This window comes from Coregonus clupeaformis, chromosome 24 (assembly GCF_020615455.1).
Source record: "Coregonus clupeaformis isolate EN_2021a chromosome 24, ASM2061545v1, whole genome shotgun sequence".
NCBI lineage: Eukaryota > Metazoa > Chordata > Actinopteri > Salmoniformes > Salmonidae > Coregonus > Coregonus clupeaformis.
This window is the reverse complement of record NC_059215.1, coordinates 2,798,533-2,815,320: the sequence shown is the minus strand read 5'-3', so window position 1 is coordinate 2,815,320 and position 16,788 is coordinate 2,798,533. Positions and strand designations below refer to the sequence as shown.

Below are 16,788 nucleotides of genomic sequence, written 5' to 3'. Positions count from 1 at the left end.
CTTGTGTGCCCGATTTTATACACCTGTCAGCAACGGGTGTGGCTGAAATAGCCACACCCGTTGAAGGGGTGTCCACATACTTTTGTATATATATAGTGTACTTGAATAGGAATCTGTTTTAAATTCTACTGTCAATCCTCCATAAGAAACATATTCATAGAAATATAGATAATAGAATAGACATTACCATTTTAAATTGACCTTTGACGGTGGGTGGACTGGTGGCCATCTTTGTGGTAGTAATTAAAAGGTAACATTTATTCAGCTTCAATTGTGTACCAGCCAAATTGCGGTGATCTGTATTCATGAGCATGGTGTCTCAACCAATGACTGTATATACAGTATGAATGGACAAATCCATCGATCACGTGACACCATTCATTCCTATGTTTAGACTCAATAGCGCATTGAAGCCATCTAAAGTCGGTTAAGATGGCGTCTCATGGAGACATTAAATACGCAGATTGAGCTACTTCACAAATTGACGTTTCAGGTTAGCTCAGTGCTGCCTCCTCTCATTGAGTAACTCAAGTTGAAGGCCCACCGTGGTACTGCAACTAAATTATCCTTAACTTCTGTGTGCGATTCTTTATTTTTATTTTGTGTTTGTTTTTAATAATCGGTTCAAGGACATATATCTGGTGTATTAGAGGCAATTATTGGCACCATGATTGTCTTCAAAATTGTTTTTGTTCACATCAAGATTGACCATTTTTCCATTCTATAATGGGGATCCTGTTTTCTGCTAACAATGCCTGCAGTACCGCAGTCGGCCTTGAACTTCTGTGGCTTCAATGAGAGGGGGCAGTCGTCCTCCCCTGGTCTCAACCGATAGAGGGCACAACACAACCTCAGAGTATGTAAAGTAGGGTCTAAGCTACAACTTATGCGAGTATGAAAACAAATATTAATTTGATGCGTTTTTAGGCTATAGGAATGGCATTCGGTAATGGCTTTGTAACCTCTTGTGGTGAGCTTTCTTATAGGCTAGTACTGAACAGTGGGAGTGGCTATTTGCAAATTTGTAGATTGATTCATAAGTGCAGCAAGTGTCCTCGTTAACGCCGTCTACCCCATCGAATGACCCACTTGCGTTCAGTTCATTCCTCATTTTGACTCATTCACACACTCGGCGTATGAGACAGTTAGTGTCCCTGTTCAAATGCTACGTTCTACGTTGACACATTTCAGCCCCAGTTTCAGGTAGGCAATCTTTACTTACACTAACAAGTTTGGTTGGTGCCGCCCAAAAGACTTGCTAATTAAACTCACAACCACCAACAAACCCTTGAACCCCTATAATTTCTGTCACAGTGGCTATAAATGTGGTTAAATAAATACTGCTGTGTGCTTCCTGACATGTTAGTCTCAGTCAGGGATGTAATTCGTCAGGAATTCTTGCTTTCCAGACATTAACCTCCATCCATGCGTAATAGAAACTGACCTATCTCCTAGCCAAAATCTTGATTTTCCTGATTTCCTATGTTGTCGTGTGCTGATGACTGTCGTGTGAATGACTTTGTCAAACACTTTGAAAATAACCGCTTTAAAAAGGTTGACGACATCCGCTCCTCATTCACTCCGCCTATTCAGTCCACTGGTCCCACTCACGCTTTGACGTCTTCCTCCCCTCTCTCTCCAGATGAAATTCTGCGACTAGTGAGGTCTGGCCGCCCGACAACCTACCCACTTCCCTGACCACTGGCTGCATCCCCTCTGACTTCAAAAAGACCAGAGTCACTTCCCTCCTCAAGAAACCAACACACACCTCTCTGATGTCAAACTTCAGACCGGTATCACTTTTTTTTTTTAGGCTTGAACGTGCAGTCTTTCTCAGAACGATATTGACCCTAACCAGTCAGGCTTCAAGGCGGGTCACTCAACTGAGACTGCTCTGCTCTCTGTGTCACGGAGGCTCTCCTCACTGCCAAAGCTGACTCTCTCTCCTCTGTTCTCACCTTCCTAGATCTATCAGCTGCCTTAGACACCATGAACCATCAGATCCTCCTCTCCACCCTCTCAGGGCGGGGCGTTTCAGGCTCTGCACACTCTTGGATTGCATCCTACCTGGCAGGCCGCTCCTACCAGGTGACGTGGATAGGATTGGTATCCCCCTCCCCCCTTCTGACACCCAGGTGGCACACCCAGGTGCCTGGCAGATATCTCTGCTTGGATGTCGGCCCACCACCTCAAGCTCAACCTCGACAAGACTGAGCTGCTCTTCCTCCCGGGGAAGGCCTGCCCGCTCCAAGACCTCTCCATCACGGTTGACAACTCCACGGTATCCACCTTCCAGAGTGCGAAGAACTTGCCGTGACCCTAGACACAACATTCTTTAGTTCTCTGAAAACATCAAAGCACTGACTCGCTCCTGCAGGTTCATGCTCTACAACATCTGACTTTGCAGATAGCTACTTTATTGAGGAAGAATGTACTTACTATGGCTGAGATAATTTTGTGTATATATATTGTATGTGGGCACCCCTTCAAATTAGTGGATTCGGTTATTTCAGCCACACCCGTTGCTCACAGGTGTATCAAATCGAGCACACAGCCATGCAATCTCCATAGGAAAAACATTGGCAGTAGTATGGCCTTAGTGAAGAGCTCAGGTGACTTTCAACGTGGCATCATCATAGGATGACACCTTTCCAACAAGTCAGTTCGTCAAAGTTCTGCCCAGCTAGAGCTCCCTGGTAAAATGTAAGTGCTGTTATTGTGAAGTGGAAATGTCTAGGAGCAACAACGGCACAGCCGCAAAGTTGTAGGCCACACAAGCTCACAGAACGGGACCGCCGAGTGCTGAAGAACGTAGCGCGTAGAAATCGTCTGTCCTCGGTTGCAACACTCACTACCACTGTAAGCAACCACTTGAGTGGTGGAAAGCTCGCCGCCATTGGACTCTGGAGCAGTGGAAACGCGTTGTCTGGAGTGATGAAAAACTCTTCACCATCTGGCAGTCCGACGAACTAATCTGGGTTTGGCGGATGCCAGGAGAACGCTACCTGCCCCAATGCATAGTGCCAACTGTAAAGTTTATTGGAGGAGGAATAATGGTCTGGGGCTGTTTTTCATGGTTCGGGCTAGGCCCTTTAGATCCTGTGAAGGGAAATCTTAATGCTACAGCATACAATGACATTCTAGATGATTCTGTGCTTCCAACTTGATGGCAACAGTTTGCGGAAGGCCCTTTCCTGTATCAGCATGACAATGCCCCTGTGTACAAATCGATGTCCATACAGAAATGGTTTGTCTAGATCGGTGCGGAAGAACTTGACCGGCCTGCACAGAGCCCTGACCTCAACCCGATCGCACACCTTTGGGGATTCATTGGAACGCCGACTGCGAGCCAGGCCTAATCGCCCAACATCAGTGCCCAACCTCAGCTGCTCTTGTGGCTGAATGGAAGCAAGTCCCCACAGCAATGTTCCAACATCTAGTGGAAAGCCTTCCCAGAAGAGCGAAGGCTGCTATAGCAGCAAAGGGGGAACCAACTCCATACTAATGCCCATGATTTTGGAATGATATGTACAACAAGCAGGTGTCCACATACTTTTCGTTATTTGTATGTTAAAAGGAATGCACTAACTAAGTTGCTCTAGATATGAGCGTCTGCTAAATGACTAAATGTTGTAATTATTGCAGCCAGCAAGAAGCTGACGAGCTCCAGAACAGATTGTTCCTACCTTTATTGAAAACGGGGTGTGATGGTTGAGGTTCTTTCTTTTCTCTCTCTTCTCTCTGTCAGAAATGGTGGAGTCCATGAAGAACGTGGCAGGCATGGATGTGGAGCTGACGGTGGAAGAGCGGAACCTGCTGTCGGTGGCTTATAAAAACGTGATCGGAGCCAGAAGAGCATCCTGGAGGATAATCAGCAGCCTCGAACAGAAGGAGGAGAACAAAGGAGGCGAAGACAAACTTAAGATGATCCGGGAATACAGGCAAACGGTGAGCCACGGGGACGGCGGTAGGAGAAGAGTAGAATCCCTGATGAAGGCAGCTTGCTGTCAAAATGTTAGTTACATAATAAATGTAGACTTTTTGCATCGGAGGGATGGTGTGTGGCTCCTTTCAAAGTAGAGGTTTAGACTCTGGTGCCCTTTTTTAATATTTTGAAGAGGTAATTCAATGGTCATGTTATGTAAAAATGAGACCTCAAAGTTGAGTGAGATGTTTTTCCCTTTTCTCCTTGAGTTTGTTGACAACTAGTGTTGTGTGTGTTTGCTCTGCAGGTGGAGAATGAGCTAAAATCTATCTGTAACGACATTCTGGATGTACTGGACAAGCACCTCATTCCAGCTGCAAACACAGGAGAATCAAAGGTTTTCTACTACAAAATGTACGTCTGCGGATGGGAGATAACTTCTAACTATTTTGCACACATCAATGAATATCTACGCCCTGACTGCACTAGTAACATGAGAAAAGGCTGCCATGTCTTCTCAGTGCAGCATTGTGGCCGTCGCTCATAAATCTCTCTCACACACACACACACACACACACACACACACACACACACACACGGAGCGGAAAACCTCTTATCTGAGCTGTGAAAGAACAGCTACTCTGCATCTCAGTTTTCCACACTTTTCCATGAAGTGTGCGCAACCTAGAGCTTGGCCAATAAACCGAAAATGATTGACACCGACCATACCAATCACTGATTGCAGACATTTTGCTGATATCATTCATGTAGCTAGACTCTTACATGGGTGAATGCTTCACGGCAGACTGGAACCATTTAACTCAGTTTTGTTTGTAGCTACATCTTGTTTGGCCAGCTTTGTCAAGTCACTCCGGTTCACACTGACCATGGCATGTGCAGAAAGTAGCCAATCACTTTTTCCTACTGATCTGTCGATAGCGCCTGCTAAATTCAGGGCATCAATGTTGTTGAGAAAAGTAGCAAAACTTTTGTAGTTCTCGATGGCTAACGTTTATATCTTTCAAAAACGGCATGGTAGAAAGGACTGTCAACACATACTTGAACAGCTCACGTTATAGACAGAAGCGGGCAGACCAATCCAAACTCATCTCCCGACATGTCCAGTCAATACATTCTCAGCCAATCATGGCTAGTGGGAAGGTTCCTGGCTTTTTCCATGGCTAAACCAACTAGGCTCGTAATTTAACCATTTTATTCATATTTATGGATGGAATACAAGTTTGTTATTAAAGCACATGAAAGTTCACATGTTCCAGAAGGCATTTCTGCCAAAAAACGTGTTTTTGATAAATAAATAAATATTTACGTTCAAATGCTGCTCCTGTGAAGTAGTGACGTGCGACATACACCTAGTTTCCTGAAACGAGTCACATATTGAGTTTGTGTGCCCCTCCCCTATATTTATTTTACTCAAACCGCCGCGGGCTGGATTGTACCCCCTCATGAGCTGGATCTGGCCCACGGGCCATATGTTTGACACCCCTGGTTCAAAGAATCATAACGAAAAAACCTCTTGTGCACATGGTAATAGACTTATCGTTCTATTTATAGTTATCGCATCAATTCAGGAAATGTATCGCGATATGGATTTTTGTCCATATCGTCCCAGCTCTAGCACTACCCCACAAGGATTTAAAAGCACATGATTGGTGTAAGCAAGGGCTCTAACAAGTAGGGGAGTTCAGTGCAGAAGTGCATACTGCAGGAAAAGAGTCCTATGTTAACATAAGGAGACCATGGATTTATTGTTTTGTGGGGTTGAAATAACCGTGGTCTCGTTCTGTCCTCAGGAAGGGAGACTACCACAGGTACCTGGCGGAGTTTGCCACAGGCAACGACAGGAAGGAGGCGGCGGAGAACAGTTTGGTAGCCTACAAAGCCGCGAGCGACATCGCCATGATCGAGCTCCCTCCGACTCACCCCATCCGCCTGGGACTGGCACTCAACTTCTCCGTATTTTATTACGAAATTCTCAATTCCCCCGACCGTGCATGCAGGTGGGCCCCTTCTCTCCTGTCTCGTCTTCTCTTCCCACTCTTCTCTCATCTTCTCTCTTCTCCCCGCTCATTTCACGCGCCTGTCTCACCCATTTCCCTCCTCTACACTCAATTGCCAGATGTGTCAAGTAGAAAGGGATTGTGAGGGTGTAATAATACACAAGCAGGAGACTTGATTTATATGCAATGCCTTACTCAGCGTTTTCCTGCAGTACCAGGCGTTAAACAGTCTTTCAGTATTATCGTCAAAGAAACAGAACAAGTTCCGATTTGATTATTATTTGGGGCTCATATCTAGTGCTGCATCATGCCATGGTGAAATTTTCAGACTGGCCGTGCAGTACAGTCTCACCAATACAGTATATTGAAGAAGTCAACTGATGCCCTGCCTAATAATACAATATTGTTTTTTTTACCAATACATTTGATTGTATATTCCATACCAGGACATTGTTGATGTGTGACTTGGATGCTCCGTGAAATCCAACCTTTGACCCCCCTGCTCTGCCCACCCTGCTGCCCTTAGGTTGGCGAAGGCGGCATTTGACGATGCCATTGCAGAACTGGACACGCTGAGCGAGGAGAGCTACAAGGACTCCACGCTCATCATGCAGTTGCTACGCGACAACCTTACACTATGGACTTCAGACATGCAGGGAGACGGTGAGCATTCAGTGCTTCTTCACCTATTATATGTAGTTCAATAGTTGAAAGACTAAACACACTCCAGCGTCTCTTTTTAAGTGTTGTTCAAAAGTATTCTGCTACATCAGCTTGACAGCAAACACGGTCACGTAGAGGATGGGTGTTTTCCAGCTATTGACTTTACAGACTGCTGGACTGGTGCGGTGTACACTTGACCTCACCCACCCTTTCTCTAACTTCCCTCAGCACAGTTGTCCCTCTCTAACCGAAGCACCTCTCCGTCTCTCTTTCTCCCTCTCATTCTCTTTCAGTCTTTCACCTTTCTCTTTGTTTCTCTCCCTTTCTTTACTTTTTTTGTCCGACCAGGAGACATCCCGAAAATCTTGTCTTTTCACAAATGTTTGTAGCGTCCGAACGGTTTGGCATAGAAAAACTATGACCCCTCTATGGAAAGATGAGATTCTTACAAACACGATGTTGTTCTCCGTTCGACCCCAACAAGCGTCACAGGACTCGTCTGAAGTCGTTACCACCGATCTGCCCACTTCTGTCTGTGGAGTCCGAACAGTTTCGGCTACACACTAATATGACCCCTCTATGGAAAGTTGAGACTCTCACAAACACATACAGTGCCTTCAGAAAGTATTTGCAACCCTTTAGTTTTCCACATTTTATTGTTACAGCCAGAATATAAAAGGTATTACATTGAGATTGTGTCACAGATCTACACACAATACCCCATAATGTCAAAGTGAAATTTTGTTTTGTATAACATTTTTTGAAATTAATACAAAATGAAAAGCTGAAATGTCTTGAGTCAATAAGTATTCAACCTTTTTGTTATGGCAAGCCTAAATAAGTGCCGGAGTAAGAAATGTGCTTAACAAATCGCATAATAAGTTGCATGGACTCATTCCGTGTTCAATACTAGTTAACATGATTTTTGAGTAACTACCCCATCTCTGTACCCCACACATACAATTATCTGTAAGGTCTCTCAATCGAGTTGTGAATTTCAAGCACAGATTCAACCACAAAGACCAAGGAGGTTTTTCAATGCCACTCGAAGGGCACTGATCGATGGGTAAAATAAAAAGCAGTAGCTGCATGTCCCTTTGAGCATGGTGAAGTTATTAATTAGGCTTTGCATGGTGTATCAATACACCCAGTCGCTACAAAGATAGAGGCGTCCTTCCTAAGTCAGTTGCCAGAGAAGAAGGAAACTGCTCAGGGATTTCATCATGAGGCCAATGGAGTTTAATGGTTGTGATATGAGAACTGAGGATGGATCAACATTGTAGTTACTAACCTAAATGACAGAGTGAAAAGATTGAAGCCTGTAGAGAATAAAAATATTCCAAAACAAGAATCCTGTTTGCAACAAGGCAACTAATACTGCAAAAAAAAAGAAATGTTTGTCCAGATTACAAAGTGTTATGTTTGGGGAAAACACAACACATCACTGAGTACCACACTTTATACACTGCTCAAAAAAATTAACAACACATCCTAGATCTGAATGAATGAAATAATCTTATTAAGTACTTTTTTCTTTACATAGTTGAATGTGCTGACAACAAAATCACACAAAAATTATCAATGGAAATAAAATGTATCAACCTATGGAGGTCTGGATTTGGAGTCACCCTCAACATTAAAGTGGAAAACCACACTACAGGCTCATCCAACTTTGATGTAATGTCCTTAAAGCAAGTCAAAATGAGGCTCAGTAGTGTGTGTGGCCTCCACGTGCCTGTATGACCTCCCTACGACGCCTGGGCATGCTCCTGATGAGGTGGCGGATGGCCTCCTGAGGGATCTCCTCCCAGACCTGGACTAAAGCATCCGCCAACTCCTGGACAGTCTGTGGTGCAACGTGGCGTTGGTGGATGGAGCGAGACATGATGTCCCAGATGTGCTCAATTGGATTCAGGTCTGGGGAACGGGCGGGCCAGTCCATAGCATCAATACCTTCCTCTTGCAGGAACTGCTGACAAACTCCAGCCACATGAGGTGTAGCATTGTCTTGTATTAGGAGGAACCCAGGGCCAACCGCACCAGCATATGGTCTCACAAGGGGTCTGAGGATCTCATCTCGGTACCTAATGGCAGTCAGGCTACCTCTGGCGAGCACATGGAGGGCTGTGCGGCCCCCCAAAGAAATGCCACCCCACACCATGACTGACCCACCGCCAAACCGGTCATGCTGGAGGATGTTGCAGGCAGCAGAACGTTCTCCACGGCGTCTCCAGACTCTGTCACGTCTGTCACATGTGCTCAGTGTGAACCTGCTTTCATCTGTGAAGAGCACAGGGCGCCAGTGGCGAATTTGCCAATCTTGGTGTTCTCTGGCAAATGCCAACGTCCTGCACGGTGTTGGGCTGTAAGCACAACCCCCACCTGTGGACGTCGGGCCCTCATACCACCCTCATGGAGTCTGTTTCTGACCGTTTGAGCAGACACATGCACATTTGTGGCCTGCTGGAGGTCATTTTGCAGGGCTCTGGCAGTGCTCCTCCTTGCACAAAGGTGGAGGTAGCGGTCCTGCTGCTGGGTTGTTGCCCTCCTACGGCCTCCTCCACGTCTCCTGATGTACTGGCTTGTCTCCTGGTAGTGCCTCCATGCTCTGGACACTACGTTGACAGACACAGCAAACCTTCTTGCCACAGCTCGCATTGATGTGCCATCCTGGATGAGCTGCACTACCTGAGCCACTTGTGTGGGTTGTAGACTCCGTCTCATGCTACCACTAGAGTGAAAGCACCGCCAGCATTCAAAAGTGACCAAAACATCAGCCAGGAAGCATAGGAACTGAGAAGTGGTCTGTGGTCACCACCTGCAGAACCACTTCTTTATTGGGGGTGTCTTGCTAATTGACTATAATTTCCACCTGTTGTCTATTCCATTTGCACAACAGCATGTGAAATGTATTGTCAATCAGTGTTGCTTCCTAAGTGGACAGTTTGATTTCACAGAAGTGTGATTGACTTGGAGTTACATTGTGTTGTTTAAGTGTTCCCTTTATTTTTTTGAGCAGTGTATTGCTGCATGTTATGGGTATGCTTGTCATTGGCAAGGACTAAGACGTTTTTTAGGATAAGAAACCGAATACAGCTATGCACAGGCAAAATCCTAGCGGGAGAAGCTGGTTGTCTGCTTTCCAACAGACACTGGGAGACAAATTCATGTTTTAGCAAGACAGTAACCTAAAACACAAGTGACATTACCAAAATGACATTCAATGTTCCTGAGTGGCCTAGTTACAGTTTTGACTTAAATTGGCTTGAAAATGTATGACAAGACTTAGATGGCTGTCTAGCAATGATCAACTTGATAGAGCTTAAAGAATTTTAAAAAGAATAATGGGCAAATATTGTGGAAGTATATATGGAAGTAGTTTAGTGCCTAAAAAATGTGTTCGAAGGATACTTCAGGATTTTGGCAATGAGGCCCTTTATCTACTTCCCCAGAGTCGGATGAACTCGTGGATACCATTTTTATGTCAAATTATTCATTTTAAATATGGGTAAAACAAATAAGTAATCATGATCTTTCTTACATCTCTCAGATATAGTAAGACACTTCAAAACTAACTTCCTTTAAAAAAATTGACTATCTGTTTTTTTGATGTACAAATCTGTTATTCAATGTGTTTCTATGGGCTAATGGCAGTAAGGCCAAATTCAATGTTTCATGAAATATTTTTTATTTTATACCTAAAGGGGTCCCTCAGGCGTAGACTTTAGTGCAGGGGTCTCCAACCTTTTCTAGCATGAGAACTACTTTTTTTTTTATATGACATGTCGTGAGCTACTTGTTTTTTTCCTAGCTTTCAAATAGGCACATTCTTCTCCTCTCCCCTGCAACTCTTCCCCGGGTCCTTAGTGCACTATTTTCTCTTGTCCACTGTTTTCTTTTAAAGGGGGCACTATAAAATATGTGATCCCCACGCTTTTTTTGTTTTTCACGCTCAAAATTACAATTTTTCAAAGAGAAACAACGAAATTTGATGTTCTGAGTATGTCAATGCTTAACCCTTTGACACGTACCAACAAACAGGTGTGATTGCACAAACACAGTCCTTACAAAGTTATGTCCTGAATGTGACCTGTTTATTTTTGGATGCAATGTTCAGACATTCACAGAAGTAGCGACAGCATAACACAATCATCCAAAACTGAAAATGTAGGCTACATTAGTACTAACGCTAACTGAGGAAAGATTGACATAACACAAGCGGTCATATTTAGCTAACTCTTGGCTGACAGAAACCACAATATGAATTAGATAATAGCAATTACTATTTACAATTCATCACATCACGGGTGAGTTCACAGTTTATCTAAATAATTGAGTAAAACACTTTCTAAATATCGAAAGTAATCCGACGATGGGTAGTTTGTGCGCCGCCATGTTTGTTTTTTCATGTCAACCAAAGATAAGAAGAGACAAGATGAGTTCGGTCTGTTTGCAGTATTGCAAACAGACTGGGCATTGCGTTCATCCACCTCTGGCCTGCTGGCTCCCCTACCTCTGTGGAAGCATAGTTCCCGCTCAGCCCAGTCAAAACTGTTCGCTGCTCTGGCACCCCAATGGTGGAACAAGCTCCCTCACGACGCCAGGACAGCGGAGTCACTCACCACCTTCCGGAGATATTTGAAACCCCACCTCTTTAAGGAATACCTGGGATAGGATAAAGTAATCCTTCTAAATAGCCATTCATATGTATCCCAAACGGCTCTTCGCTCAGTAATGCTTAGAAATTGACCTAAAAAATAGTCAATCTCTAATTTAAAGCCTAAAATGTTGCCTACCATTATGTCAGATTGTGACGTACGAGTTGAAATATATTTATACCTAACCAAATTATTAGATGGCCTGCAAAAAAAGAATTATGACCGAATGAGGCTCTCTCCTCACTATATTGTTCATGCACTAAGGAATTACCATCTTCAAAGATTGTTTTTCTAATTTAACTGCAGATAATCGATGTCTGGAGCTCAAAAAGCAGTAGTAAAAGTATGCAAATCAGGGAGCCAAATGAACGGCTCTTTCACATATGCCATTCGGTTTCCGACGTTCACCAAAAAGAGCCGTTCAAAAAGAGCTGTTCGTTCGCAAAAGACCCATCACTACTGGTAACACAAGGCGTGCTAGACAAACGGCCGCACCATACTGACAAACAGGGGCAATATTGCTGGAAATGATTTGGCAGATATTGTGTTTAGGTTTGGCTTTTCAAGCCAATAGTAGTTAACCAGGGGTGGGATAATGTCAATGTTGCGTTGGTTAGATAGTAGCTGGGAGCTTGCGGTGTCTGATACTTGTGAGATTTGTATGACAGTTTGCTCAAGAACACGTGAAAATTGCATGTACTCTCAGAATTGTTTGGCGAGCTACTCATAGGTGGTCTAGCTCGCGATCGACCTGTTGGAGACCCCTGCTCTAGGTGGGTTAACCATAATTTATTCACATAAAAATATTTCAGTTGTGTATATTACATTTGTTTTATTTGATGACTTTATTATTTCATTCCAAGTCATCTAGTCTATATAGAACTGCTGTCTGACAAAATGTTAGTACTTCTTCAAAGTAAATAAGGCATACTTTTATGACTACTGAATACCATCGATTAATGACTTAGGGTAGATCATGTATTTTCAGATACCACGCGAAGCAACTGCTCTCTATCCCTCTTGATCGCACATACTTCTGTCTCTTTTATGTAGCAGGCGTAGGCGTGCAATGGATTATGGTCATTGTAATTCATTATCACATTTTCTGCGCTAAACTATGGAATATTGGCCTGTTGGAAACTACAACTCCCTACTACATCTTACATTTACTTCATTTAGCAGACGCTCTTATCCAGAGCAACTTACAGTTAGTGAATGCATACATTTAAAAATAAAAATAAAAATCATACTGGCCCCCCGTGGGAAACGAACCCACATCCCTGACCGGCGAAACCCTCCCCTACCTTGGACCAATTGTGCGCCGCCCATGGGTCTCCCGGTCGCGGCCGGCTGCGACAGAGCCTGGACTCGAGCCAGGATCTCTAGTGGCACAGCTAGCACTGCGATGCAGTGCCTTAGACCACTGCGCCACTCGGGAGTACTACATTGCACAGTTTGGGCTTGATCTGATTTATCTCTAGAGAAACAGCGCAATTTGTGCTCTTTGAGTTCACAGAAAATAAATGCGAATGAAATGGAATCAAAATAATTGAATTAACGTCAGTCAATTAGTAAAACACAAAAACTGAAAATAACCAACATTTCAGTTAATCGCTCAGCACTATTATTGAGCAAGTTCAGCTAATACTTTCCCGTTTTATAACCATTTTCTTCAGTTTCGTGCCTAGTGAACACGACTCTGTTCTAATCTTAGTCTAGGCCAGATGAGACTGTCTCTGGCCTAAAGCGCTCTGTGATTGTCCACATGGCCCAACTCAACCATCAAGTATCTGGGCTGCATTTAGAACAGTGTGTTTTCGGGTGTGTGTTGGTGTGCCCATTTAAGTAGAATCCAGAGATGTTCTCCTCTCATTCGGCATGAGTTGAGTGGTGTGTGGTTAGTGTCACTGTCTGACTCACTGAAACGCAAGTTCTACCAACACTGTCTGTCTGGTTTTGGGCTAAAGTTAAGGTACTCCACTTATTAATATGGCTGAACACGATATACTCAATCTTCACACCGAATCATGGGGTCTTAATGTTACATCTAGTGAAAATCCCCTGTTTGTTACTCGCAACTCTGCAAACGTGAGGTTGATGTGCACCAACACCATGCCATCGTCCACACTAACTACATGTAGCTAAGATGTTTAGTTTTTCTCCCCTCACCATCTCATATGTATGGCACTAATGAGGCACCTTATTATAACTCAACCTTTGTTACACACTTGCCGCTTTAATTCTTTACCAGGCAGATTGCTGTACCATTTCTATGGAAACCTTCCTAAGCAACTAGCATAGGTGGTGCAAAAGGCATTCGCTAGCTACTAGGTTGAAGTTGCCCCTAGATGCTGATCTTGGGTCAGTTTAGTATTATCCCTACTAATGGTTATAGCAGGGGTGTCAAACATACGGCCCGCCCACGAGGGGGTCCAATCCTCCCCTCGGGTGTTTAAAATACATATATTTGTCATTGTTTTGAGGCGGGGGAACAAACTCGATATACTTTAAAATGACTAAAACCAAATCGAAACTGTGTAGAAATTATAATGGACCTACATAAAGCCTCACTGCCCTGTTGTCATGGAAAGTGGGTGGGCTCTGGACACTTGTCCATTTTTGATGTTTTTTGAATTTGTGGTGAAAATTACAAACTTGCTTTTAATGATGATATAAGATTAAATGGGATCCATTTCCTCTCTTCAGGTGAAGAACAGAATAAAGAAGCACTGCAAGATGTGGAGGATGAGACCCAGTGAGACTTTACAGCCAATACCCGAAACCTCTCTTTCCCTCTCTCCCTCCTATTACCTCCCCTGTCTGCCCCGCTAGCCCCAGGTCCTACTACGTGTCACAGTGAGAGCTCCCAAACTTGGCTTTTACTCCGACGCCCACTCGCTCTATTTCTCCCCACCTCTTCTTTCTTTAATTCTTTCTTTATTTTCTACCACTCTGTCTGTCTGTCAGCTCATAGCCCCTCTGGGCTTCCTAGGGTTCTCTCTTCTGGTTTTTATTTTCTTTAAAGAAATCTAATTAAAATCACCCATTTCAGTGGAAATAATACACTTCCGCATTAAAACACAGGAGAAAATGTAAAAGCTTCAAGCTGTTCCTGGGTGTTACCTTTATTTATTTTTTTAGAACTCCTGTTGCAAGCCTGTAAGGTTCTCTTCGTTTCCTTTCCTTCCTTTTCTTTGTTGCTTTATTTGTTTTTTTTTGTTGCCATGTCATCAGTTGCCAAGTGTGCTTGCTTGGGGTCGTCAACGTTCACACGATTTAACGAGTTGATTTTTAAAACACAAACGTTTGCTGTAATGCTTTTTCCATAACTGTGATGTCTTTGTGCTACTTTACGCTAATCGTCTAAGCTTTTGGTCGCAAATTAGGGATGGTCGCGGATTTTGACGGTTTTTAAAAGGGACATAAAGCTTTTTAGAAGGAACAAAGTGGCCTCTTATTTGTGATTCTCCTCTCTCTCTCCCTCTTTCTTGTTGCAAGCCTCTGTTTTATCAATGGCGATAGCAGAACTTTCCACGAGCATCTCTTTCTTTGCGATCACCAGTCAAGTGGCGCTGCTTTTTTACTCATTGCTGATGTAAGGACACGATGGCTTGTAGTATTTGAAGGAGGGGGAAAAAATAAGGATCTCCCTCTCGCCGATGTAAGGTAAAGCAGGTTTGCATTGGCACTGTCAAAAGAAAAACCTGCTTATGTCGTCTTGTTCCAGAATGTTCTTTCTCTCTCTCTGTCCTGCCCCCAAATTTTCTCTCTTCCATTCAGTATGTGTAACTTGAATCTGATTTGTACTACTGGATATTCTGACCGGAGCCACAAGCACCGTCTGTATTCTTACTGAAACACAGCATGGAAATTAACATTAAACTTCAAATAAAAAAAGAAACTTCAAATAAAATGCACCTGTCATGTCATTATTCACCTCAAATGCTCTGTACTATCTTTAGCCAGAGACCGACGACAGTTTACCATTAACAGTTTACCTTCTGTTGTTGAAGGGTAAGGTGCTCATTCAGTGAGCTGATCAGGAAATTAGTCTTAACCTCCAACAGTAACAACAGAATGTAAACTGTCGTCAGTTTCTGGCTAGACTCTTTTGATTCTGTGGATCTTCTTCCATTGGAGTGTGTAGGTTGGATCGAGAAAAGAGGGAAAAGCATCAGAACAACACACATTTTTGCGAAGATGTCTACTAATTAATACAGTATCTTGTTTTTGGCCCCACAGATTACTTGTATTTATAGTCCATGGGCCAGAGAGCCAAATTTCACATATTAAGGTCCATGTATGTGGGTTATATTTTGGTATAATACCCACATTTAGCTACCTCCGATACATGGGTATCACTGCATTATTATGACCCCTATGCGGTTATTTGAGCCAACAGGATTGAAGGTATGAAATGTAGTTTTGATAAGTTAACTTCATAATACAACACATTAAAGTATGAAACAATTGGAATGGAAATGACATCTCTATGGGCCCATCTTGGGGTTCAAAGGTGATACATGTATGCGTTTTGGGGTATATTGAGCTAGAATGGACAATATTGGGATGTGCTCTATTATGCCATGGTATCTTAGATAACTATACCAAATTTCACACACAAGGAGACCCATTGGGTCTTATTTTTTTAAATTGATCCTACGAAAGGGGCCGCCAGTTGCCCATTCCTGCAACAGACTATTACAGGTGGCAACTAGAAAACCAATAAGCAACCAGATCTGTATCTTTTGGTATTATTTCCCAGTATGACCAATTTCCCTAAAACAAATGCAGTGCATTCGAAAAGTATTCAGACACCTTGACTTTTTCCAAATTTTGTTACGTTACAGCCTTGTTCTAAAATGGATTAAATTGTTTTTTCCCCCCTCATCAATCTATACCCCATAATGACAAAGCAAAAACAGGTTTTTAGAAATATAACATTTACATAAGTATTCAGACCCTTTACTCAGTACTTTGTTGAAACACCTTTAGCAGCGATTACAGCCTTGAGTCTTCTTGGGTATGACGCTACAAGCTTGGCACACCTGAATTTGGGGAGTTTCTCCCATTCTTCTCTGCAGATCCTCTCAAGCTCTGTCAGGTTGGATGGGGAGCGTCGCTGCACAGCTATTTCAGGTCTCTCCAGAGATGTTCAATCAGGTTCAAGTACGGGCTCTGGCTGGGCCACTCAAGCACATTCAGAGGCTTGTCCCGAAGCCACTACTACGTTGTCTTGGCTGTGTGCTTAGGGTCGTTGTCCTGTTGGAAGGTGAATGTTCGCCCCAGTCAGGTCCTGAGAGCTCTGGAGCAGATTTTCATCAAGCATCTCTCTGTACTTTGCTCCGTTCATCTTTCCCTCGATCCCGACTAGTCTCCCAGTTCCTGCCGCTGAAAAACATCCCCAAAGCATGATGCTGCCACCACCATGCTTCACCGTAGGGATGGAGACAGGTTTCCTCCAGACGTGAAGCTTGGCATTCAGGCCAAAGAGTTCCATCTTGATTTCATCAGACCAGAGAAT

General features: G+C 43.5%; 1 protein-coding gene across 1 annotated transcript in view; it reads left to right on the top strand.

Moving 5' to 3' along the window:
• Positions 1–15,177, top strand: part of LOC121537605 (14-3-3 protein epsilon-like) — a 36,633-nt gene extending 21,456 nt beyond the window's left edge. Inside the window, exons 2-6 of the mRNA XM_045206976.1 lie at positions 3,749–3,948; positions 4,233–4,339; positions 5,737–5,943; positions 6,470–6,606; positions 13,971–15,177. Of these exons, the coding sequence (XP_045062911.1) occupies positions 3,749–3,948; positions 4,233–4,339; positions 5,737–5,943; positions 6,470–6,606; positions 13,971–14,023 (704 nt within the window). The 3' untranslated portion in view covers positions 14,024–15,177. The remainder of the gene's footprint in view (positions 1–3,748; positions 3,949–4,232; positions 4,340–5,736; positions 5,944–6,469; positions 6,607–13,970) is intronic.
• Positions 15,178–16,788: the final 1,611 nt, after the last annotated feature.